Here is a 27861-nt window from a genome sequence, read left to right on the forward strand (position 1 = left end):
ACAAAACAAAAAAAGTGACAGCAAAAGAACCGAATAACCGAAAAGCAAGCAAAAAAAAAAAATAGATAAACAAAAAAACGGTATGCTAAATTTGTTTGATTTGGTTATTGTGTTGATCAATAAAATTCGGTCATGCAATTTAAACATTTCCAAGAATAAAAAAATAACAGAGAAAAAAAAATTTATTTGCTATTTTACAATTCATTGGATAGCCAGCAAAATGAAATGATGATGATGATTTCAAATTGTTCAAATTACTGTTGTTGTTGTTGTTGTTTGGATTATCTTTTCTGTATCAGAATATTCTCTCTCTATCTATCTTTATTCTCTCTTTATTCTCTCTCTATCTTTCGGAATTTTGTTACAAATAAAAATCCATATGGATCAACAAAACAACAACAATAATAATAAAAAAAAACTCTGAAAATGGAATGAATGAGAATAGAATACTAAATGAAAATTCTTTTGAATTAAGCTTCTCTCTCTCTCTCTCTCTCTCTCTCTTCGCATTGCTTAAAATCATTATCATTTTATTTGTCCAAGAGAGAGAGAGAGAGAGAGAGAGAGAGAGAGAGAGTAAAACAGAAAATTCCGTAAATGAATCGTATCATAATTAAAAAAAAAATAATACAAATGTTGAAGCAGAATAACTAAAATAGATAAATCTTTGTAAATAAATAAAATAGATAACATTAACATTATAGTTTTTTTTAAATATACGATTTTGTTGTTTTTTTTCTCCTTCAGAAAACATCATTTTGTCCAAATTTTTATTGTTGTTCCGCATTTAATTTTCATTTTATTTTTTCGCTTATTTAATAGAGATTTTCGGCTGTGAAATGAATTCCATTCTTCTTCAGCAGCAGCAGTAGCAGCAGCAGCAGAAAATCACTTTACCACATTCAAATGGATATTGATTCAATTATGATTCGTGACTTTAGTCAATTTAGTGATGAAAATGAAAATGAATTTTTTTCTTTTCTTAGTATACAAAAATAGCGAAGAAGAAAATTATATGGATATCATCATCCTCAGTGAACGAATTTTGAATGAATGTCATGTCAGTGTCGTGTGATGATCATCATCATCATTTGTGTGTGTGGGGGAAAAAAAATTGACATTTTTTTTTTCGTTCCAGTTTTTTTTTCATTCGGTGGAAATAGAAATTCGGTTTTTTTTATTTATTTGGAAACTCGGGGTTAAATTTACATTTATTTCTGTTTATTTGATGACCTGAATTAAATTGAAACTTTATTCAGATCAAGATGATGATGATTTGGATTGCGAAAAATTATTATCAGAAGAAAAAAATATTCCCTGTGGTGTTATTCTGGTTGTTGCTTGCTTGATCATTTCATTTGTCGATTCGATTCGATTCGAAGGAAAAATCCTTTTTTCTTAAATTAATAAAAAGAAAAAATCTGCTACTTTTTTTTGCTTCTTTTGCTACTTTTTCGGTTGCTAAATTAAAAAAAAAAATCCATAGAAATATTAATCTGGATTTCGATGGCAAAATCGATTTTGGAACTGAAAACAAACTTGAATATTAACTTAAGCGAATGAAATTCTTCTTCTGCTGAAAGAATCTTTTCTGAAAAGAATTTTCTTTTCTTCGTTTCTTCGTTTCAGGATCAGAAATTTCATTTTAATTGATTTTTTTTGGTGTAAAAATCTTTCTCAGAAACTTTGTTGTTGTTGTTGTTATTGTTGGAAATTTTCCCGCAATTGAATCAATCAAATTTAACTCTTTTAATCCGGAATTATTCTTTATATAATTTTCTCAAAATCTTTATTTCAATAAGATTTTTGGAAATAAACTCCAAAAGAATCGCATACACAATCAAAGATACTAAACTAAACTAGAAAAAGATTAATGAATCTTACCACCACCACCACTCAGAGTTGGTATAATAAAAAAAATTTCCGGAAATTTTCTCTGTTGTTGTTGTTGTTCGTATATGAAAAAAATGAATATAATTCATTTTTGCTTGCTTGCTTGCTTGATGATGTTTTTTATCTTCATTATAATTCCCGTTTTGTTTGAAACAAAACAACAGACAGAGAATAATGAATTTGTAAAAGTAGTAAAAGTAAAAGAATGGACACCCGGAATCACCTCTTTATTATATTTTTTTTCAAGAGTTTTTCCGTTGTTTTGTGAAGAATCAAGAATCAGTGAAAAAACAGAGAAACAAAAAAAGTAAAGAGTTTTTCAATTGGAGAGAAAAGCATATTAGTTTAGTTTAGTTTTGTTTTGTTTTTGTTGGGGGGTGGTGGTGGTGGTGGTAGAAAAATTCATTCAATGTTTTTGACCTAAATATTTTCATTTTTTTTAAAATATAAAATGGGTTGTTTGTTGTTGTTTGTTTGTTTGTTTTCAAGATCCTTATATACATAGACAGAATATACAGAATATTCTGGGATGATGATGATGATGATGATGATGAAAAACAGAGAATATTATACACCAGAGAGAGAGAGAGAGAGAGAGAGAGAGAAAAACACAGAAAAAAAACACAGTGATAGTAATTTGAATTAGAAAAGATTCATTTGATTAAACTTTTTTGTTGTTGTTGTTGTTGTTGTTATCATCATATAAATATAATTATCTCTCTCTCTCTCTCTCTCTCTCTCTCTCTCTCTCTCTCTCTCTCTCTCTCTCTCTCTCTCTCTCTCTCTCTCTCTCTCTCTCTCTCTCTCTCTCTCTCTCTCTCTCTCTCTCTCTCTCTCTCTCTCTCTTTTTCTCATTTGAATTTGAATTTGTTATGCAGCAGTATAAGTTTTTCTTGAAATGATCTTTTTTTTTTGCCTAATATTCATTCAACCCTTTTTATTTTCGCTCATATTTTTTTCATATTTTTTGTTCGAATATTCTGGATGCATTGAATGATGCAGAACGAAATGAACGACTGAATGAATGAATGAATGAATGAAAGAAGAAAAAACTTTTCAAGAAAGAAAAATGTCAGAAAACTTTTCTTTTTTTTTTTTGTTTGGAAATTTCAAAGAAAAGAAAGAAGACGGAAGAAGAAGAAGAAAAGACCGACAGAAGTTGTCAAATCAAAGAAAAAAATGGAAAATATTTTTTGAAGAAAAATTTGAATTTGAATTTTTTTCAATTTTTTCTCAATTGAAGAATTTCATTTTTTCTTTTTTCTTGAATTCTGTATTCAATCAATCAATCAATCAATCAATATAGAATATACACATATATAATTGGTCTCGTTATCAATTTAACCATTCAGCCAGCCAGCCAGCCATCCAGTCAACCAATCAATAGGCCAACAAAACAAAAACCAAAACCAAACAAAGAAAACCAAAAAAAATGTTCAGAATGAATGTATGTTCTTCTTTCCTTCTTTTTTTCAATGTTCATCATCATAATCAATTTGTGTTACCAGAATAACCAGAATATAACATTTATTTTGGCTTTTTATTGTTTGGTTTGGTTTGGTTTGGTTGATTGGTTGGCTGGTTTGGTTTGGTTGGACCAAATCGGCTACAAATTTAACCCCCCCCCCAAAAAAAAAAAAAAAGAATTCTTCCAATGAACAACTGAATTGAATGTTGAATGTTGAATGTTAAACACAAAAGAAGTGAAAATGAACAACAACAACAAAAAAACCTGGGAAAGGTTATTATCATCATCATTTGCGCACACAAAGACATTTTGAATAATGTCGGATGATGATGAATCAGATGAATGACATTCAAGAAAGTGATGAAAAATAATAATGAAACTAATATGAAGAAGCCAAAAAAAAAAAGAAGAAGCAGGCAAGCAATCTAAAGCCAAAACACAATATTTTTTCCCCCTTTTCCCTTGGTTAAGGGAAAAGAATATTTGGCCTTTTTCTTTTTCCCTTTATTTTCATATTTTTTTTGCCAAAAGAATTTGATTCTTTCTTTCGTCATTCTTTCTTACACTGAAAAAAATATGAATCATTTTTTGCTTTCTCGGTCTGGATCCCTTGTGTTTCCACAAAAAAAAAAAAAAAAATAAGCAAAAAATGAAACTAAAGGGAAAAATGAAAGAAAGAAAGAAACTATTCAGGGAAAACCCAAAATTCAGTTCTCCATTTTCTTTCTCTTTCATTTTTTTTTTTTCTTCAAGAGTTTTTATTCATTCATTTTTCTGATTCTATGATTCTCTCTGTCTGGTCTATGATATGCGACGACCATAGGACCCCAAAAAACAAATGATGACGACGATGATGACGATGGTAGTAGTTTCCCGAGAGATACAGAATTCTTCTACTAGTGATAAAAAAAAAAAGATAGATAGTGTTTAAGACTACCAAACCAAACCAAAAAAAAAAATGAAGAACGAAGAAGATTCCGGGTTTTTTTGTAATTTTCATTCGCACATTTATAAATAAAGAATAATATTTTCGTTTTCATTCATTCTTCTTTCTCGATATTCGAGAACATCCACATAGAGAGAGAGAGAGAGAGAGAGAGAGAGAGAGAGAGAGAGAGAGAGAGAGAGAGAGAGAGAGAGAGAGAGAGAGAGAGAGAAATTGTCTTTGAAAATGAAATATTTTCATTTTGGATTGTTCAGTTTTTTCTACATTTTTTTTCATATTTTTGCTAAAAAAATCGATAAAAAAACACAATTTTTTTTCGGGAATTTTACCGAAAAAAAAAAAAACAGGAACGGAAATCATAATCATTTTTGATACAAAAAAAAAATGTTTCCAGAAATGGAATGAAATGAAAAATGAACCAAAGAATTTTAACGCGTTCGCTACCAGCGACGCATATATGCGTCGTTTATTTGCTGTAGTTCTATGTGTTTTTCGAAATCTCCGGTAGCGAACGCGTTAAAAAACTTTTGAAAGTTTCTTTTTTTTTTTTTTTTTTTTTTTTTGGTTGCTGGAACTATTTTACCGTTTTTTTTTTTGTTTTTGGTTCGGTTCGGTCGATATTCGTAAAAAATTGAAAAAAAAATAAAATTTTATTCAGGCTTTTTATATTTAAATCCGGGTAACCGATTACCCGGTCTGTTTATTTCGACAACCTTTGGCGGTGGTCCCACTTGAACAAACTAAAAAAACTAGTTTGCCGGATCATGCTTGCATGATATGTTAAACTCGCCAGTTTGTCAAATCGCAAACTTTTCCCGTTTTCTACTTCCACAGTGCATTTTTCGGTTTAGTCTGTTTGTTAGTTTTTACAAGTGGGACCACGGCCTTTCGATAAATTATTTAAACATTTCGGGTGTTTTTTTTTCACAGTCTCAATCCGGTTATCGTTGGTCGATCAAAGAATATTGTGTGAGAAAAATTTCCCGAGAAACTTTCCCCCCAAAAAAAAACCAATTTCTTTCCAAAAACGTTTCTGACCATCATCATCATCATAATTCAATTTGAATAAACTTAAACAAGAAAAAAAAGAAAAGAAAATTTCTTTCCTCAGCAGCTGCTATAAGAAGAAAAAAGTATACTAGACATTTTGATAAATCGAAATTTTTGTAGTACAATTCTTGAAAAAAAAAGAGTAAGAATTGAGAAACCTCGAGAGAGAGAGAGAGAAAAAAAAACTAATCAAAGGAATATTCTTGTTATCGAAATGGATTACACATTTGTTGGTCAGTAGCAGCAGTACATCAATTCAAAGTTTGAATTTTTTTTTTCTTTTCGTTTTGTTTTGGGTTTGCAATGCTGAATTCAGCAAATTTTTTTTCTTTTGGCCAGAATCGTTTCAAAGTTTGTTGTTTTTGATGTTTCGAGAGTGAATTGGATAAGTGCTGGAATTGAAGAATTTTTGTTTTTTCAAGTGTTTTTTCTTTTTCTTCGTTTTTTCTCAAATTTGAATTTGTAAATACAGTTTTTTCCTTTGGAGAAGTTATTAAGTTAAATGATTTTAAGCTTTACTTTTGTTATCATCATTAAATTGAATTATATGTGTGTGTTTGGTAATGACCAATCCAAATATCAAAAAATTATTTTACAAATTATAATTGATTAATCTAATAATAATCAATAATAATTTTATAAGAACTTTATAAATGATTAGAATAATCCTTTATAAATTACTATTATTATTATCAATCATCAAATAAATAAATTGAATTAATTCAGTAGTTGTAGTCAATTTAACCTAACCTAATTGCATTTCAACTATAAAACATTATTATTATTACTTTATCGTAATCAAGCATGCGCTTTGATCATGATGATCACATCACCCTTGTAATAATTTACATAAAAATATTTAATTTTCCAAAAAAACCAAACATTCATTTATCATCATCATTATTAATAATATAGTGTGATTGACCATTCCAGTACAGTACTGTCAAAATAGCCAAAATTATAATCCGGTCAATGTATTTTGTATTTTGTATTTTTTTCCATTTCTTACATTCAAAGATAAAAATAATTTATATTTTTTTAGATAAAAATAATAATAAAAAATGGTTAATGATGCTATTCTTGATGACTTTCTCTCTCTCTCTCTCTCTCTCTCTCTCCACACTGCTGCTGTTGTCATTGTTGACATTTCTTAATGGATTTTCTACCAAAAAAAAAAAAAACTAAAAATAAATAAAAATGATGATGCTGATCCGATTCTGTAACATGAAAAATTTACCATCATCATCATCATCATCATCATCGTTTTGGATATTGAATGAATAAATTTACTTGAATTTATCAATGTAAAACATCGAAAGAGAGAGAGAGAGAGAGAGAGAGAGAGAGAGAGAGAGAGAGAGAGAGAGAGAGTTTTATCAATAAATTTATTTATTTTTTGTTTTTTGTTTGTTTTCCGTTTCAATGTTTGGGTTGGATTGATGATGCAATCATTTTTGATCTATAAAAAAAACAGAAAACAAAACAACAAAAATCTATCTTGATGAATGAAATGAATGAATTGAATCGTGAGATAAAGATAGATAGAATGATGTCAGTGTATCTTCGTCATGTCGTATGTATGTGATTAATCTATGATCATTAATCTTTGAAAAAGTTTCTGTCAAATTTTTTTTTTTGTTTTTGTTTTTCCCGCTTTATTTCTTTATCTTGGCTGCTGCTGTTGTTGTTGCTAGAATTTTATTTTTTTTTATTTGAAATTTTGATTCTTGATTCTTGATTCTTGATTCTTGAGTGGAGAAACAAACAAAAAAAAGCAAAACAAAATTTGACCTTGATCGATTAGCCTTGTTTCAATTGTAATATTCTTTGATTTCTGATTGTTTAGAAAAATAATCGATTCCCATTTTTTTTATATACAGAATAATATTCAGAATCAGAATCCATAAAAAAAACGTCATCAGAGACTCATCATCGAATTGGTAACAGATGAAAATGATATGATATGATTCGGCTACAAACGACAACAATAACAACAAACGCATGGCGCCCAGAATCTATTCTGGTCTATAGAAAAAAAAGGAAAGAATTCTGTCTTTCCATTGTTGTTGTTGTTCTATTTCGACTATTTCGATATAAACACACACACACATTTCATTTTGATAATAACCAAATAGGTTGAAATAGTCAAAATTAAACATCTTTTTTGGTGACTTTAGGCTTTTTTGTTTTCTCGTTTCAAATGTCAAAAAATCATTAATCAAATTTCAATTTTTGTTTGGACTTTTGGATTTCTATTCTTCATTTGTCCATTTTTATTCTTTGAACACACACACACAGAGACTTTGAATTTTTTTCTTATTTTCTGTTTTTACTTCACTTTATTATCAAATGTGACTTTTATTGTTTAATCAAAAGGAAAAAAAAATTCGTTCAATGTTGTTCAATGTCAATGTTCATTTCAATTTCATTTTGAAAAAAGAAGATTTTATGATTCAATTCAAAACAACAAACAAACAAACATCAACAATATTGGATAATTTTAGGATGTTTAATTCTCTCTCTCTCTCTCTCTCTCTCTCTCTCTCTCTCTCTCTCTCTCTCTCTCTCTCTCTCTCTCTCTCTCTCTCTCTCTCTCTCTCTCTTTCTCTCTCTCTCTCTCTCTCTCTCTCTCTCTCTCTCCCTCGCTTTCGCTTAATAATTTCTTATCGTATTTGGAAACACACAGACCAAAATAATGATAATAATTTTCACTCATTCTGGCTGGCAAACACTGAATGTCTATTTATCTATCTGTGTTTAGAATCTTCTCCTTTTTATTTTCTTGGCTAAGCGCTTGATTATTATTATTATTATCGTATACATTAAGTTTGACTATTATTTGATCCATCGAGAGGAAAAAACACCAAAAAAAACAAAGAGAAAAACAAAAATAGAGAAAAACTTATTGGTCGTTGTCGTTGTCGAATCTTATTGGCAAGAAACAAAACAAAATGAATGAATCAACCGAATGAAAAAAACAAATGAAAATGATGACCAAAGTAAAAATAGTCGATTCTTGATTCTGCATTCAGTCATTTTCATGTTTCTTTTCGTTTCGCCTATTTCGATCCTTTTTCGGTTCATCATTAATTTGTTCGTTAATAAGAATTTCTCTTTTTGTTTTTTACAAATAATAATGGTTAATAATAACAATATTATTAATGTGTTATAAGTAGCTTTGTGTGCAAAAAACAACAACAACAAATCGTGTTTAGCAACAACAACAACAGAATATTATCATTCTTGACCTTCTTCTTCTTTCCAATCATATTGGTTATTGATGATGATGATGATGATGATGAAAAGTAGCCAAAAAAAATTGGCTAAGAAAAAAATGTAGCAAAAAGCAAAATTACAAAAGAAAAATGTGATACAATTAATTACAATCATAATAAAAGAGAGAGAGAGAGAGAGAGAGAGAGAGAGAGAGAGAGAGAGAGAGAGAGAGAGAGAGAGAGAGAGAGAGAGAGAGAGAGAGAGAGAGAGAGAGAGAGAGAGAGAGAGAGAGAGAGACAATAAATAAATTGTAATGTAATGAAATGTGGAGAATGCGAGAATGTTATGAAATTAATGGGAAATAAACAACGACGAATGTTTGCAACGTTGAATCAGCAGAATATTCTTCTTGGATTCTATTTTTTTCGTTTTATTTTTCCAGATTCTGATTGGATTCTGGGCTCCACAATAAGAGTAAACTATAGTTTAGTTTTAGTGGTTTGTTTTTTTGTTTTGTTTGATTACAAAAGGTATGTGCGGTTTTAGTTTGTTGTTGTTGTTATAACCGGATTGTTTCAATTCGACAACAACAACAACAAAAGGAACTACTACTACAACAACAGGAATTCTTTCTTTCGTTTGTTAATTAATTAATTAATTAATCTTTCTTCTTTTTTTCTCATTTTCACCGTTAATTGTTTTTTTCATTCTTATTGTTGATGATTTTCGTTGGTTTTCGTGGGTTTTTGTTTTTTACACCGTACACACTTGATAACTTAATTCAATTCTTAACTCACAAAAACAAAATGAATGAATGACAGATCGACTGACATAAGATTCCTGTTAAGAATTTTGTAGTTTTTCAGTGTAAAAAAGAATCTTATAAATCTTTTGCATTGTGTTTATTTATTCATGATATCGGTTGTTGTTGTTGTTGTTTGTTCATATAACAACAACAACAACAACAACAACAGAATATATTATTGTCGAAAAAAAAATCATGTTTTGAAATCAATCTCAATTAGTCAATCTTTCCCGTGTTACGTTGATGAAATAATCCAAAAAAGGTTCAATCAACCTAACCAAGATGGGAAAAATGAAGCAAAAAAACTAAAGATTAAGTAAAAAAGAATGAGGATTTTATTCAATGATGTTGATGATGGTCGTTCAATTTCCCCTTTTTTCTTCTCAAAAAAAAAAGTTTTCTGGAAACTTTTTTTTGCTTTCCCTTTTGTTTCCTTCTTTTTGTTTCCTTTTTCTCCATTTCATTCATTCATTCTTCGCTTTTCTTTATCACTATTTGAAAATTTTCAAAAAACAATTCAAACAACAACTTTTGAATAATAAATTCAAAGCACACACACACACACACACACACACACACACACACAAAATGCTTGAGAACATTTGATTTGGCTTCTTTTCTTTCTCACTAAGAAGAAAAGAAGAAAAGAATCAATATTCTTTGGTGATGCAAGTCATTCATTCAGTCAGTCTTTCTTCACAGGCAATTTTCATTCATTAGTTTTTTTTATTTGTTCGCCCATCAACCAAGCAGCAGAATCGAAAAACGTTAACCGAAATTTTCCTAGATTTAGATTTTCAAATTCGGATTTCTTTTTCTTTCTTTTAATCAGCTTTTGAAGAATCCAGTGAAAATGACAAATTGATTTTTGATTTAATTGAAATTTAATTTTAAACAGATTTCAATGATGATATTTTTATGTTTTTTTTTCTCTCTCTTAGTTGCATCAAGTGATGGTGTCATCTTTAGAGTTTATTTGTGTCAAAATCAAAAAACAACCAACCAAGAATAAAACATTAGCAATTTTGGAAAAGAAGAAGCGAAACGAAAAAGAATTTTGTTGAAGTTTTAATTTCCACTGTTGTTGTTGTTGTTATCAATGTTGTGATGTTATTCTGAATTTCTTTCGCTGTTTTCAATTTTGTTTTCTTTATTTTTTTCCCCAAATTTTTTGTTTCGTCCTCAATTTTTGTTTTCTGTTTTGTTTCGAATTCGACAATCAAAAAAAAAAATATTCAAAAAAAAAAAAAAATGTGCGACAAAAATCGAAAACGATGAATAAATCAATTTCAACAATGTTATTCAAATTTTTCAAAAATTTTGAAGAAATTTCCTGGAAAAATACCTGCTATTCCTGTTTAAATTATTTTTATTTTCTAATTTTTATAAGGCTATTGATTGTTTGAACATCAAATGAATGTGGGCAATGTGCGCCGAAGTATCCATCAAACGGTGCCCATCATATCATCATTATCCAAATTATCATCATCAACAACAACAACAACAACAACAAAACAACAAAAACAATCAAAATCATCATCAACATCAGCAGCAGTATCAAGATCAACAACAACAACAACAACAAATCAATCAAATCGGTTAATTGATTTTGATTCGAATCAACAACAACAACAACCATTATCATCATTGCCCGATTGTAAATCAAATGATTATCTAATATCATCAATTAAATCGATTGAATCATCATCATCATTGATTGTGAATGGACAAACAATTAAAAATGGCGCCAATGGCGCCAAAACAATATTCAGCATCAAAGATGCTACAATTACAGTTCCGACTACAGCTATTATTAATAATAATGTTAGCTGTAGTCATCAAAAAAATTCCGTTACAATACAATCATCATCATTGCGTCCATCATTTTCAACAACAACAACGGCAAAAATTGCTACATCAAAATCAGCGACAACCACTAAAAACGCTACATCGACCGCTAAAAACGCTACAATCAAAAATTCTTCAATAGAATATAATAATTATTATTCAAATATAGGATCATATATTTTTTATTATAAAATTTTTATTGTGATATTTTTACTTTGTTTTGTTTATCTGTGTTCGGGTGATCAACAACAACAACAACAACAACAACAATCATCTTCATTTGAAAAATTTGTAGCCAAATCATCATTCACCGCATCACCCATTGCATCAATGTCTTCTAATGTAAAAATTGTATCAAATTTTTCAACAACAACAGCAACTAATACAACCAAATCAGCTACTTCAATCATAAAAAACATTGATCATCCTAATCCTAATCCTAATCATCATCGTCATCGAAGAAGTATTGTAACAAAATTGGATACAATTCCTGAACAATTCATCATATTAGCATTGTTACCTGCGGAAAATGCACCATTAATAACACGTGCGCTAAGAGATGGTCAATCAAAATGGGAAATATCCACTCATAAATCTGATTATTGGTTCAATGATAATGATAATGATAACCAAACTGTAATGGCCAAGAATAATATTCAACAATTACGTGCATCAGATTTACAATTAACAATTTATTCGGAACCAATTGAAAATGATACTGAACGTATATTACAATCCACATGTGAATGGATAAAAATACATAAACCAGCTATAATACTTTCATTATTAGATAATTATCGTTCATTTTATACATCATTAATTGCGGAACATTTTCAAATACCATTCATATCGATGACACAAAATTATCAAAATGAAATTAATTCAATTTTAACAACAACAACAACAACAAAATCGACAACAACAACAACAAAATCAACAACAACAACAAAATTGGTAAGTTTTTTTTTCTGGATGATTTTCGGGATTGATGTTTTCAAAAGCGATTTTCTGTAAACATCACTTTTGAATTCGAAAGCAAATATGGATATCATTGAATTTTTGATGGCACTTACGCTTTTTGTTTTTGTTTATTTGCTACAATGTTTGCAATCGTCGCTTCTTCGTTATGTTTCTTTTGATTTATCGCCAATCACAAATTCACACAAGAATTTTTGTTTCATTTCAAATCCAAATCGAATCCAATCATCATGTCAAAATCGATTTCAATTTGAAATGACTGAAATGTGAATGAATTTCCGTATAAAATTACATTTTTTTTGAAAAAATTCATGAATTTTTCAAACTGGCTTTGATCCAAATCAAAACGAGAATCGTTTTTGGTTTTTGTTTATGACCAAAAAAAAACTTTCAATTTTGTTTTTTGTTTTGTTTATTTGTTATGATTGTATATGTGAAAAAATATTCTTGAAAATTGAGAAAAATTCAATCAATCAATCGATTGATTGATTGAATTTGAATTCAAACCAACCAACCAATGAATGAATTACCATTCGATATTCTTCCATATTCTTTGATCATCATCTTCTAGTCAAAGCCATTTATATTCTCTCACATTCTCTCTTTGTTTTTGGATGGCAGAAATAAAAAAAAACATTACACTTTCCAAATATGTGATGGGATCGTGATGTTTTTTTTTTTTGGTGATTATCGAGAATTTGGCCAAAAGGCAAAATCAAATATGGATGATGAGGAAAATGGGATTTTTTGTTTTTCCGCATAAAAATAAGCCCGGTTTATACGTGTGTATACTGTACCAGTGTAAAAGTGTCAAAAAGAATTAGGATTTTCGTTTGGGCAAAGAATTGAAATGAATGAAAATTCTTCAAGAATTTTTAATTCAATTTTCTTTTACAAGGAAAAAGAATCGATCGAAATCAATCGATTTTGGTTGGCTGAGAAATGGAAGAAATGGGTCATTTTTTTTTCTTCACATTGGACCGATAAATAAGTGTGTTGATGGCGTGCATGCGTGCGTGAGTGTTAAAAACAAAAACGAAAAAAAATGTTTACAGAATTAATTTGTTGATGATGATGATGAGAAAGTGAGGGGAGAAAAAAATTCTTGATACTTAAAAAGAAAAAATTTCCGACAAGTTTTGCAAGTGCAAAACGAGAAATGTTTCGAAAACATTTTCTTTTTTTGATGAGAATCTAAATTGAATCAAAATGACTATTTTTACAAATTGCGACAACAACAACAACAAGCATCATTTCTTTTCATTCCTTATTTTTTTGGGGGGGGGCATTAATAAAAGACATACCGTAATGTGTTTGATTGAAGTGAAGTGAATGTAAGTGAGAAAGACGCCTGTTTCTGTCTTTTCAGAGAATTTGAGTGCAAGAATAAATTGTTTTTCATATATGATCATGGCGTGTGTTTGTAACAGCAGCAGCCGTGTTGATGATTAAATTAAAAAAGGGGGTGGAAAAAAACGGGGGGAAAGCGTTTTTTACCCTCATATAAGATTTGGTATTCATAAACATGATGTGTGTGTGTTTGTGTGATATACACAAACGTTTGTTCCAAAATAGATCCAAAACAAGAAAATGGGGGGGAAAAAAATAAGAAAAAGTTTTTTTCCGTACAAAAATGATGGACAGAAAAGGAAAAAAAAGTAGCAATGGAGGGGAATGGTGGGGGAAAGAAAAGAAGAAAGAAAGTAAGGAAAATGTAGGTCATTTTTGTCATTTTTGTTTTTTCGAGAAAAAAATTGGTGATAATGATAATGATAATGATTATTATTTAAAAGACATTTGTAGTTTTTTGGCTATTTCTACTTTTGCTATTTCTACTTTCCTTTTTTCTATTTCCCTTTTTTTTCTCTTTGATTGCCAATAATCATTTGTAGTTTTTCGTAATCATCATCATCGATATTATTGATATTGATTATCGATTGTTAAAATATTGCAAAGTTTTTCTCATTTTCTTTGCTATTTTCCGCCATTTGGATTTTTGTTTTTCTCGTTTTTTGTTCTTCCTATTCAATCAAATGAAATGAGAATGTAAAGGAAAAAAATCAATTGATATTTTTAAAAGTAAAAAAAAAAATTTTTTTTTTAACGAAAAAGAAAAAAAAACCACTTTGAGTAATATCCATTTACTTTATAATTATATAATATGATTATCATTTTAATTTATAAATATAATTAATTAATTAATGGTTTTTTTCTTGTTTTTGTAATTTATTTTTGTATATATTACTTTGTACGTTACAAACAAACAAACAAAATCATTAAATCAATTAATCAATTGGGAAAAAAACAGAAAATTTCAATATTTTTATCTAATTTTAACATTACTTTTTAATCATCATCATCATCATCATCATTGATTTAATAACATTACTTGAGTTAATAACATTACTTGATTAGAGAGAGAGAGAGAGAGAGAGAGAGAGAGAGAGAGAGAGAGAGAGAGAGAGAGAGAGAGAGAGAGAGAGAGAATATTGAATTTAATCATTTGAAATTATCATCATTATGATGATAATAATGATAATAATGAATTTGAATTTACATGAACCGAATGAAAAAAAATTGGATCATCATCATTATAAATATAATTCAATTTCCTTTCTTCCAAATGATTCAAATTTTCCTTTTTTTGTGTATATAAAGCTAATCAATGTTGATGATGATGATGCTGTTTGAGAATTTTTCCTGGAAATTTTCTATTTTTTTGTTTAATTTGTGAGAGAGGGAGTGAACGGGAGAAAAAAAATTACGGAAATTTTCTCTTTTTCGGTAATCGACTTGAAATGAAATGAACAGGAGAAAAGTGGAATAATGAAATGTTTGATGATTTTCATTTTCAGAAAACTTTTCACTTTTTTTTCCTTTCCTTTCCTTTTTCTTCATTATCATCATCTTTATCTTGGATCTTTTCGTTTCTTTTTTCTTTCAAAAAACTCCAAAAACAACATCACTGATAATCGAGAAAAAGTGAATCACTTTTTTCCAAAATCGATAAATCAACGAATTCAGTGATAAAAGAGTTTTGTGAAAATTTTTTTTTTGTTTCTCATTAAAAATCATCAATCGACAACACTTTTTCTGCAGATAAGAGAGAAGGCAAACATAAAAACTTTTTTTTTGAAATCACATACACACCAATCAGATTGACGGGTATTCGACAGCCTGATGTTTTTGTTGGCGTTTGAAATGCTGAAATTAACCCTTTTTTTTCCCGATCAAAGGGTTTGTTGCTTGTTTGTTTGTTCGATTAGAATTTTTCCATCAGTTCGATTAAAATCCATTATCAATATGGTTGTGACATAAGTATGTGTGTATATAGTCGCTCGATTGAATGGATCGAGTGAAATGAATCAAGAAAAAGCAAAGAGAATAAATGTTTGTTTCGCTTAAAAAAAAATATTGTTTTCGCTTAAATTTGGGTATTAAAGCCTTCGCATTGTCATTAACCCTGATAATTTTTTTTGTCCAGATAAATTATTTCATTGTAATTTCACCAGAAACAAACTTATTAAAAGTTTTCAAACAAAAAAAAAAAAAAATCAAGATTTAAAAGTTTTGGCATTCAAAGTGATCCATTTTTTTTTGTTTCGGAAATGTAAAAACAATTCAATTCACCTCACCCATTGTAGAATAACACACACGAGCGATGCAAATGAAAAAAAAAATAAATCGAAAAGTTATGAATTTTGATGAATGAATTTTCGAATGTGAAAAAGAGAGAGAGAGAGAGAGAGAGAGAGAGAGAGAGAGAGAGAGAGAGAGAGAGAGAGAGAGAGAGAGAGAGAGAGAGAGAGAGAGAAGGAAACCACATTCCCTTCGATGATGCATAATGTTGTTGTTTTGCGAAAAAAAGTTTCTTTTTTTTCGAAGAAAAATCGATTAATCGAATCAATAAATAAATGAAGAAAATATTCATTCATTTTTTTGCTTGGTTCGGTGCGGCTGTTTGATGATGATGTTATTTTCTCCCTGCACTTCCTCCCCCCTATTTGCATTCAGCCACCCTCCTCTCCGATCGTTAAAAATTGTTTTTTTTTGCTACAAATTTTTTTATTTGGAAAATTCGAAATTCAAAATTCCAAAAAGGAAAAGTGAAAAAAGTGAGAAAATAAAGGTGTTTTTGGTTTGACACACAAAAAAAAAACTTTGGAAAACACACTTTGGAGCATCGTTTTCATTCGTTCGATGATGCTTCAGGTGTTGTTGATGATGATGATGATTGTTTCGAAAAATCAATTGAATCAATAAATTCTTCTACTAAACCACGATATTCTTTTATCGATAATTTTGGATATTTTCGTAGAAAATAACCAACATTTCCATTTTCCAATAAATCTTTTTCAATTTTTTGTTTTTTTTCTTGGATTGTTGTCGGTGTTTGAGATTTTGATTTCAAACGCAATTTATTCTGAAAATTATTATAAATTTTTTCAATTTTTTCATCCATTTTTTCCCGATCATTTGTATCCAAATATAGTTTCCATTTTTGTAATGTATTCATTAATTGTTCAAACATTTTATGATTATCATTCGATATCATTGGTTGATGAAGTGTTAATAATTTTATTATTATTAAATAAATTACATTTAAATCAAAATTTGTTTCAATTGTTTCAAATGATTGTAGCCATTTTTTTTGTTGTTCAGTTAGTTTTGGTATTGTTTGTTTACAAATTATTTTATAAATCATACGATAATCAACTTCATCATCCGAATCGTTTGAATTATTCGTAGTTTGTTTACGAGAAATCATTGGTGAATAAGTAGTGGCTGGTGATTGATTTTGATTTGGATCCATCATCGGAAAAAAAGTATCAATTTTTTTAAAAGTCTTTTCGCTACTTTTTTTTGGAATTTTTTTGCTACAATTTCACGCCAAGGTTAATATAGTGGACACATTTCTCGAATTTTTTTCTCTCTCATAAATTTTTAATTAATTTAATTTAATTAATTTTGGTTTTGTAATTAATTCTTTTGTTTCTGTTTTTGTTTTTCTAAATTTGTAACAGGATAATCAACAACAACAGCGACAACAACAGCAAAGAAATTTCCCGAAAATAAATCATTGGTTACCCACATCATCATCATCATCATCAACATTGCTACATTTATCATTAGATCCACCAATACAAACATTAGCTGATGCAACATTTAAATTATTACGAAAACAATATTGGTTTGATGCCTTATTAATTATTGATGAATCAATAATATCTGATCAATTTGCAAGACGTTTAAGTTTACTTTGTAATTCATTTCGTTTTGATTATGAACAACAACAACAACGACAACTATATCGACATCAACGACAAACAACTAAACAATATCGTCGACGAAGACAAGCAAGACATTCATTTTACCACAATTATCATCCTCATCATCATCGACAAAAGCTCAATTTAAATAATAATAATGCTGCCAAACATTCATCATCCTCATCATCATTAGCATCATCAACATCAGAATATGATTGGATACAATTAAAACGTTCAACAATTAAAAAAAGTGCCATGTTGGCTGATACATTATTGTTACAAAAGCCTACTATTACCACCACCACCACCATCCCCACCACTGCTACAACAGATTCGAAATTATCATCTAAAATTTCAGATGATGATGATGATGATGAATCAATATTTGAACAACAACAAAAAGAAGAAGAAGAAGAATCTTTGAAATATGATAGAATAAAACAACGACGACAAAGACGACGACGACGAGAAATAAAACCATCAAGTGCCAAACATGAACAACATGAACAAATTCGTCAATCAAAAGCTGGTCTTTTGATGTCAATATGGAAAAATCTAATGATTATTCGTGTAACAAAATCATTACCACAAAAAGAGGTTTGTTTTGTTTAATGTTTTCATTCACACAATATGAATGTTTGGTCGTTGGATAAAATTTCAAATCAAACAAAGTAGCCAAAAAAGAAAAAATGTAGCCAAAAAAGACAAAATTGCTACATTGTATCAAATTCAATATTGTATCTTTTTTTCCCCCCTTTGTCATGTTTTATTAATTGATTGTTTTTTCCTTTCTTTTCTGTTTTCGTTCGTAACAAAAAAAAAAAAAAAAAATTTAGTTTTATTTACGTATGGCTGAAATACAGACAACACATCGTCGTATTGTATTAGTACATTGTGATAAACGTATAATGAAACGTGTTATTAATACTGGACAAGAATTAGATTTATTTAATGGTGAAAAAATTTGGATTTTATTGGATGGACGTTTGAAATCGAATGAGAAATTTGATACATCACCACCAACCACTAATGCTCGTCATCAATTTGTCAACAATGTTAATGGAATACCACCACCAGTAACAACAACTAATGGCTACAATGTTAATGATAATGATGATGATTTACCACCATTACCAATTGGAATGCTGGCCATACAGAATCGTTATCGTAAAATTTATGATCCAAAATTATTAGATTCTATTGTTGAATTAATGGGTAAAGCAGCATTAAATTCTTATCAATTAAAATTATTACAACAACAACAACCACAACCACAACAACAACAACAACAAAAACCCTTTGGTTATTATACATCAAGTGCCTTAACATCATCGTTTGTTTCAAATTCTTCATCGCCATTACCCAAAAAGTCTTTCATAAACGATAATGATAATGATAAAAAACCAGAACCAGAACCAGAATCAGATGAATTGAAACAGCGAAAGAAAAAATCATTAATGTCATCACCATCATCGCCGACATCGACGACATTATTCAATTCTGGTTGGATAGATTCACCGGAAAATTATACAGCCGAACAAATTGAATATCGTATCAATATTTTACGGTAAAGTTTCTTTTTGGTTTTGTTTCCGGGAAAAGTTTCCAACTAATTATGTCAATGAATAAATTTGTTTTTTTTTTTTTTGGTTAAAAAAGTTTTTTGTTGTTTCCAAATTTGGTTTTTTTTATTATAAATCCCTTATATGGATTGATCAATGGAGTTGAAATAGTCGTTTTTTTTTGTTTGGTTTTGTTTGTTTTGGTTAGAATAGTCTGCATAAATAGTGTAATGTTTACTTTCCGTTATCCAAAGGGATTAAAATTTCTGGGAATTTTTTTCCCGGGAATTTTCCTAAACTGAATTTGAATTGAAAACAAAAAACAAACTGAGAAAGAAACTAGAAAACTCTTTTTTTTTCCAAAATAAATTCCTTTCTTTTGCGTTTTGAAACATTTTGAACACCAAAATTTCTCACTTTGTAACAGAAAAAAAATCCAAGTAAACTTTCCCGAAAAATTTATGACAAATATAAACCAAACACACACATTTGGCGTGTGTCTGGTGTGTTTGAAGCAAAAAAATTCCGTTACAATGAAAAAATAATGTTTGCGAAAAAAAACGAAGAAAAGAAATTCTTTAGTAACAAAAACAAACTTGATTCTTCTTCTTCGTTTTTTTCTTAGTAATTTGAGATTATAAACACACATTGACACACTTGAAACTTGAACACGCAACAAACACACACACACACTTGAGATTCGTTTGGATTCTTTTCTACGATTTTCAAATCGATTGTCGTCAGAGAGAGAGAGAGAGAGAGAGAGAGAGAGAGAGAGAGAGAGAGAAAATTGATATTATTTTCGATTTCGAGAATGTGATCAAAAGTGGTGATATTCAAATTGTTGTTTTGCAAATCGAAAACATTCATCCATTCATTCATTTATCCATCCATCCATCCACCCACACACACACACACACTCATGCATATTGAATAAACAAAGTGAAAGCGAGAAAAACCATTTTCTTTTTTATTTTTAAATGTTGTTGTTTATTCATATAAACAACAAACATAAACATAAACATCGACGATGATGAAACAAAATTGTTGTTTTCTGAATTGGATTTGATTTGATATTCAGTCATTCATTCATGAATGACCCATTTTTTCGCATTCTCAACAACAAATCTTTTTTTTTTTCGATCAAAACCAATCATTATCTGCTTCCCCCCTCCATCATGGTACACTTCATCCATAATTTGAATATTTGGTTGTTGTTGTTGTTGTTGTTAATGTTTTCTGTTTTTTGTTTTATATATTGATTGAGATTGACAATTACAATCATCATCATCATTATTTCGGGAAAGATTTCCCGAAAAAATTTCTCAATTACACAAAACACTGGATACTTTTTCCTTTGTTTTTTCAATTGATGATGATCAACTTGATGTTTTTTTCTCTCTCAATTTCAGATACACTTGGTCATTTTGGTTAATGGATGATTTGTGTTTCAACACAAGTTCTTTTTAATTTGTTTTAATTTCGGTGAAAAACAAACAATGATTTTCAATCAATCCAGAGACAAAAACATCGATCATAAACATAAGGATTTTCAGTCGCTACTGAAACTCTTTTTTCTCTTTTTTTAAAAAATATTTATTCTTTTGATAATGTGATTCTGGATTCTGTAGATTCTTTAGATTCTCTGTTTATATTTTTCCCTTTTTTTTCCTGATGTCTATATTTTCACTGATTTAATCTTTTTTCGTTTTTCGGTAATGTTTTTTTTTTTGCTTTTCTGAATGACACAGAATTCATTGTTTGTTGATATTCTTTTGACTTTTGAATGTTGGAATAGTGAAAATCCTATTCGTTGATGAAAGAGAATATACAGAATTTTCTTTCACTTTTTTTCCAAAAAAAGAAAACATTTTATTTGAAATTAAAATTCGTATCATGTATGCACGCATACACAAACAAACACCAAATTTGCATAATATCGATTTTTGTTGGAAAAAAATATGGAAATTTCGAAAATCTTTTTTTCTCTCTTTGCTTTGATTAAGAATCTCTTTTCTTTTCAGTTTTTCTTTGTTATCATTTCCATCACCGAGAATCTTATTTTTCGATTTTTTTTTCTTTTTCAGCTTTCGGCTGAAAAAGAAAAAATCCGTATGACAACAACAACAAACGACAAATGACAATGACAAAATCAAACAAATTTCCATCTTTTTTCTGGATCAAAATGTTTGAATATTTTTTTGATTTGAAAAAAAAAGTTTATATTCTCTTTCTCTCTCTCTCTCTCTCTCTCTCTCTCTCTCTCTCTCTCTCTCTCTCTCTCTCTCTCGTCATCATCATCATCATTTTCGGCATTTCCATTTTGACATGGTTGTCATCATCATTGGACTCTGACAGCAACCAAAACAAAAAAGTTTCTCATCAACGAATATCAATGAATTTCATTTCATTCATTGCTTCGATCATCATCATCATTATCATTCTATGTTTATCTTTGGAATTTAATGAACCATTCTCGTGTTTGCCTTCTTTCAATATTTGTTTTTTGTTTACGATCATCAATTGCATTGATAATATGGTTTTCTGCCAAGTCTCTGGTTCAATTGAGTAAACCGGGTCCCGTCCTCTACAATTTCAGAAATCCTTTTCTTTCGATTTTGTTTTCATATGGATTTTTCTTCCAATGTTAAGTTGGTCGGTCGGTTGGTTAGCTGATTGTCGTTCCACACAAACACACAACATTAACCCGAAAAAAATTCATTTCAAAGGAAAAAAAATCGAAATAAAAATTTTGAACCAAAAATGACGACCGATGTAATGGACCGAGAAAAAAAGAAAACCCATTTTCACTCTGCAAAGTTTTTACAGTGCAAAGTTTTTTTTTATTTCAATTCTTTCGCCTGCCTGAACTACTCAAGATTCTACAGATATAGATTTTTCAAAGTTTAAATTTTTATTTGACAATTCAGCAACGAAGCAAAACAAAACAAAAACATTTTAAGAAACCAGAAAAACAATGAAATGAATGAATGAATGATGGAAAGAAAACTGGAAAAATAAAAACAAATAAAACAAAAAGAACAACAACTGGAAGAGATGCTAAATAATTCAAAATTCAATATTAAAAAAAAAACCGAGAACAATATTTTTTGTCATTGAGAATGAAAATGAATTTTTTTCCTATTTCCACACAACTGGCTTTTTTTCTGGATCACGTAATCATTTTTTCTCTTTCAGATATGTGATGTATGTGTGTTTGGTTTGGTTTGGTTTGATTTAATGCACCACCATTTCCCCACCAGTCATTCAGTCATTGAATGGAATAGTGAATTAAGGCAGTGAAGCCAACATTTTTAAACAAAAAAAACTTTTCTAAAATATTTCTTTTTGAATCTTTTCCGGAAACTTTTTTTTTTTTTTTTTTTTTTTTGACTATCCTATCAGTTCAATATATAACCGATGTTTTTTTTTCTTGACTTTTTCTTTCAGTGAACTAAAAAAATTATTGAATCCAATATTGAAAAAATATCATATTCGTTCACATTGTTCATTATCAACAATCGTACAACAACAACAACAACAAAAACAACAACAACAACAATGGCCTTGGTATCATCATAAAATTGTCAACAACAACAACAACAATAATAATAACAATAAACATCATCATCATAAACAACAACAACAACAAAGAAATCGTCGTCATTTTGGTACAAACAACAACAACAACAACAAAAATAATAGCTTTACTAACAACAACAACAATGACAACAACAACAACAACAACAACAACAATAATGATTCGATTGAAGAAAAAAATGAAAATATTTTCCAAAATTTAGTTACAAATGATAATCATCATCATCATCATCACGATGATAATGGTGATCAGTATAATGGTGATGTTGATGATCATTTGAAATTGTCTTCCAACCTACCACTACCACAACTATTACGATCATCATCATCATCATCATCCGGTTTATCAAAAGGGTAAGTTTATTTAATCATTATTACCGAAAAAAATATTACCACTACCCCTATTTTGTTCCAAAAAAAAAAAAAAAATAACTGTAAACACTGATGACCTCGGTGTAAAATAGCCAAACACTGATAATGACCAAACAATAATAATAACCGGCTTTTGTTTCGTTTTTTCACGAATTCCCGGAACAGAAATATCCTATCAGATACTATTGATGATGACGATATTGATATTGAAAATGTTGATGACATTGACAATATTGATGATTTTGACAATATCAGAAGCAATGTTAATCAACCAAAACAGCAACAACAACGACGAAATCTAAATAATGACGATTATATTGATGATATGAATTCAAATATTGATGATGAATATTATTATGATGATAATATTGATGGTATTGATGGTGATAAATATAACGATAAACAGCAGCAGCAACAGCAACAACAAAATGAATATTTTGATCCAGATGCTTTTTATGATGATACCAATGATGATAATGATAATAATGTATTTATGCTCGATATGTATCGATCAATAGTGCCTCATTTTGATATTTTAAATTTGGTTCCAATCGATACAATCGATAATGGTAAAATCTCTACAAATATAAATAATGGTCGTCCGACAATCAATCACCCGACATTATCATCATCATCATCATCATCAACGAAGAATCGATGGAATATAGTTGGTAATATTACGTTTGATCGAGCGAATATCAATACTATTATCTATATTGGTTCGGAACAAACAAAATTACCAAATTATATTGTTTATGCTGAAAATATGAATCAACAACAAAGACAACAAAAACAACAACCATCACAACAACAACAACAGAATATTATTGTTGATAATCATGATGATAGTGGTGGCGGTAATAATGGTGGTGTTAATGGTGGCAAAGGTGGTGGTGGTGGTGGTGGTGGAAAACCACGTTTTCGTGTTGTTACAAATATTGCCCCACCATTTGTTATTGAATCAACAAAATTAGATAATAATACATGTCTTATTGGTGATTTTTGCCTTAAAGTAAGTTTAAAAGTTTGTTTTTTTTTTTCTTTTTCGTTTGTTTACATTTTTCATATTGATCGATTGATTGATTAAAAAAAATCAAACAAACAAACAAAAATCTTTTCAAAAATCAAAATTCAATTAATTGATCAATTTTCATCAGAGAATTTTTCTTCTTGAAAATGTGAAAAAAAAAGTATTCGTTTTTGTGTTTCTCACGATGATGGATATTATTATATTGCCTAGGGCTTAGATTACTGATAGTAGAGAAAATTTCTGACAATAAAATGGAACAGAAAGTTTTTTTCTTCCGTTTTTTTTGTTTGTTTAATTAATGAAACTTTTAATAAAATTGTCGCTTTCTTTCTTTAAAAAAAGAAAAAATTTCCGGAAAGAATTTTTTCATTTTAAAATTCTGAAGACAGAATTACGAGAATAGAATTTTCAATTGTTTTTTTTTTTTTTTTGTTTCGCTCTGTCCAATTGTTTGTAATGATGAAGAGAGAGAGAGAGAGAGAGAGAGAGAGAGAGAGAGAGAGAGAGAGAGAGAGAGAGAGAGAGAGAGAGAGAGAGAGAGAGAGAGAGAGAGAGAGAGAAACGTAAAAACATGATGCTAATTTAATACCACAACAACAACAACAACAATTGTCTTTCTCAATCTCTCTAGAGAGATTAAAGTGAAGTTGAGAGAATGATCAATTTGACAAACAACAACAACAACAACCTCATTGAATTTAAAAAAAAAGTTTTCGAGAAATTTTCCAGAAATTCTTTTTCACATCGCTTTTTTAATATTGAATTTTTTTTCTTTCCTTTTTTACAATAGGTTTCAACAAATGTTCGTGATGATTTAATATCAATATTTACTGATTTTCGTTCACAACGACGACAATTTGAAGGACAACAATATTATGTTAATTGTTGTGCCGGTATTGCAATCGATTTACTAAATGCAGTTGCAAGAGATTTACATTTTGATTATGATCTTTATTTGGTTGCTGATGGTTTGTTTGGTATTCGAAAAGATGGTAAATGGGATGGTGTTACTGCTGATCTAGTTAATGATGTTGCACATTTAAGTTTTACTGCATTCAGTACAACTAGTTCACGTGTACAGGTATGGATGCAATATTTTTTTTTTTTTTTGCGATGCAATTTTTTTGTTGCAGAAAAAAAAGGGTTAATTAGGCTTTCTTCAATCTTTTGCCTAATGATTTATTCCTTTTCTTCTGCAATTTTTCTTTTTGATTTTCTTTTCTCCCTGATTACTGGATTCAATAACAAGTTTTTTTTTATACATCATTAAATTTCATCCAAAAAAACACTGAAGATTTTCTGATGATGAAACATCAATTTATTGTTTGATTTTTTGTTTTGTTTTTTGCTCATTATATGGATGCAATGAAATTAACAACAACAACAACAACAACAAAGAAAAGTCATTTGATAGTCAGTATGTATTTCCATCATCCATAAACAAACAAACGAATCAAAATTCAAGTTTTATTGAAAAAAAAATGATGCTAAGGATGATGATGATAATTATGATGAATTTCAGTTATTCCTTTCTTAGAATATTCTATTCTTGTTACACACGCACATTTGAATACACTTTATTCTTGTATACAAAAAAACAAACGACAGCAACCAAACTGAAAATAATAATCTCCACTTTATTTCATTTGTAGTTTCGCAAAATATATCTTCTTCTACTAAAAAAATCATTCATATTACACAATCATTTTTTACATTGAATAATGATGATGATGATTATAATCTTGAAATTTGATTCCTATAAATAGAACATATACATATAACACAACGCACACACACAAAGCACAGACACTCACTTATGCAATAGATCTATTTATTTTGAATATAAAAAAAAAGATTTTTCATTAAATCGAAACCAATCAGGCAAGCAGGCAGGCAGGCAGGCAATAGAAAACAAATAGGCAGGCAGGCAAATAGGCAATTCGTATTTGATTTTATTTGTTTTTTGTTTTTCAATGATAGAAAAGAACACAATCCGTTTTTGGAACCCGATTTTTGATTACCGAATCTAATTAACTTTTGTTTTGTTTTGTTTTGTTTTGTTTTGTTTTGTTTTCGGTTTCGGTTTTTTTCTTCTGATATGATTGTTTTTTGTCCCGGCCAAAAAAGAAAAAACCAATCATATAATCAATGAAAATAGAAATTTTTTTTTTCAATTTTCAAATCAAAAAACACCGAAAAACATTTTGTTTCATTTCATTGAATTCTAATGACAGATGTGAATTACAAGTAGCGAAAACAAAATGTTTTTTTTTGGTCCGAAAAAGTTTCCGGGAAAAGTTTCCAGAAAACCAAATGAATGTTAATTGAAACAAATTTTTTTTTTTTGCCAGACACAATTCGTGATTTATATTAATTGTTTTTCATTTTCGGCTGCTCTTCATTTTCATTTTCTCTAGTTTTTCTGTTTTGCTTTTCCCTGATCGTCCATTCATTTTGTTTTTTCTGTTTTTGTTTTTTCTGTTTTTCTAATCGATCTAGGCAATCGATTATTCGGTACCATTTTTTTATTCCGGTGTATCATGTTTATCATCAGTTAGTTCATATTCGGATGTACGTTTATTAGCATTCCTAATACCATTCAGTTATGAATTATGGGCTGCAATATTTGCATCATTAGTTGCAACAGCAATTGCTGCTGCAATTTATGAATGGTTTTCACCATTCGGCCTAAATCCATGGGGTCGACAACGTACGAAAAATTTTTCCTTAGCATCAGCATTATGGGTTATGTGTTCATTATTATTTAGTCATCTTGTTGCATTTAAAGCACCTAAATCATGGCCAAATAAAGTAAGTTTTTTTTTCTATAGAAATTTTCTTTCTTTCCGGGAACATTTTCGTCATTATTAATTTCTTTTTCTTTTGTTTACTTTTTGTTTACCTTTCTTTTATTGTTTACCTTCTTTTCCACCTTTACTTTACTTTATTATTCGGTTTGTTGTTTTTTTCCTTTTAGGTTTTAATCAATGTTTGGGGTGCATTCAGTGTTATATTTTTAGCTACATATACTGCTAATATTGCTGCACATTTTGCCGGTTTCCTTCTGCCAGAAGTTAATGATTTTCATGATAGTAGTGTAAGTATACATGTATACTCTCTATATATTCATCTTATTATTATTAACCCTACGCTACTCTCTCAATGATGCTCTAATAAAAAAGTGCCAAAATATTTAGTTTTTTGTAGAATCCAATTTCTCATCTATTATAATTCATTAATTTTATTTTTTCCTGGGTTAATATTTTAATTGATGTTTTTAATGACTTATAATAACTAATTATAATTATAAATATAATTGATGATTAACCCTTCCCCCCTCCTTCCACCAGAAACAAAAAAAAATCCATAATGTTGTTGTTGTTTGGTTGACAATATGCATTATGCACTTAGGAATTTTTATGATGTTGCGAATGTTTTTCATGTGTTTGATGTTTGTTTTTTCTGTCTTTTTCCCTATTCATTTATAGTTAATGCAACAACGTACTGGTACAGCAAGATCATCAGCATCTGAAGGTTATTTAATGGAAAAATATACTGATTTATGGCATCATATACAACGTTATAAAGTTGATAGTTTTGATGCTGGATTGGAAAGTTTACGGTAAAGTTTTTTTTGATTTGATTTTCTTCAATTTTCCCAGAAAATTTACACCCAAAATTAAATCAAAGTGATTTATCAATGATGATTGTTTTTGCTTTTCTTTTCAAAACTGTTATTATTCGATTAACAACAATAAAACAATCATCGAAATGGTCGAAATAGTCGAATTAAGAAACAGAAAAGAATCCAATGATTTTATCA

At 29.1% G+C, this 27861-nt stretch overlaps 1 protein-coding gene across 1 annotated transcript; it reads left to right on the forward strand.

Moving 5' to 3' along the window:
* LOC113793081 (uncharacterized) lies at window positions 1–27660 on the forward strand (the record flags this gene model as incomplete). Its single annotated transcript, XM_075824407.1, has 10 exons — window positions 1–80; window positions 10320–12180; window positions 17229–18071; window positions 18311–19041; window positions 22487–22990; window positions 23174–24020; window positions 24829–25119; window positions 26538–26849; window positions 27016–27135; window positions 27527–27660. Coding segments are annotated over exons 2-10 (5171 nt in total), but the record flags the coding sequence as incomplete, so codon positions are not given.
* Between the last annotated feature and the right edge of the window lie 201 nt (window positions 27661–27861).

The sequence above is a fragment of the Dermatophagoides pteronyssinus genome, unplaced genomic scaffold (genome assembly GCF_027571235.1).
Source record: "Dermatophagoides pteronyssinus isolate colony J.1.1.1.1 unplaced genomic scaffold, Derpt_VIB-CSIC_2022.12 sq0094, whole genome shotgun sequence".
In the NCBI taxonomy this organism is placed as follows: Eukaryota; Metazoa; Arthropoda; class Arachnida; order Sarcoptiformes; family Pyroglyphidae; genus Dermatophagoides; species Dermatophagoides pteronyssinus.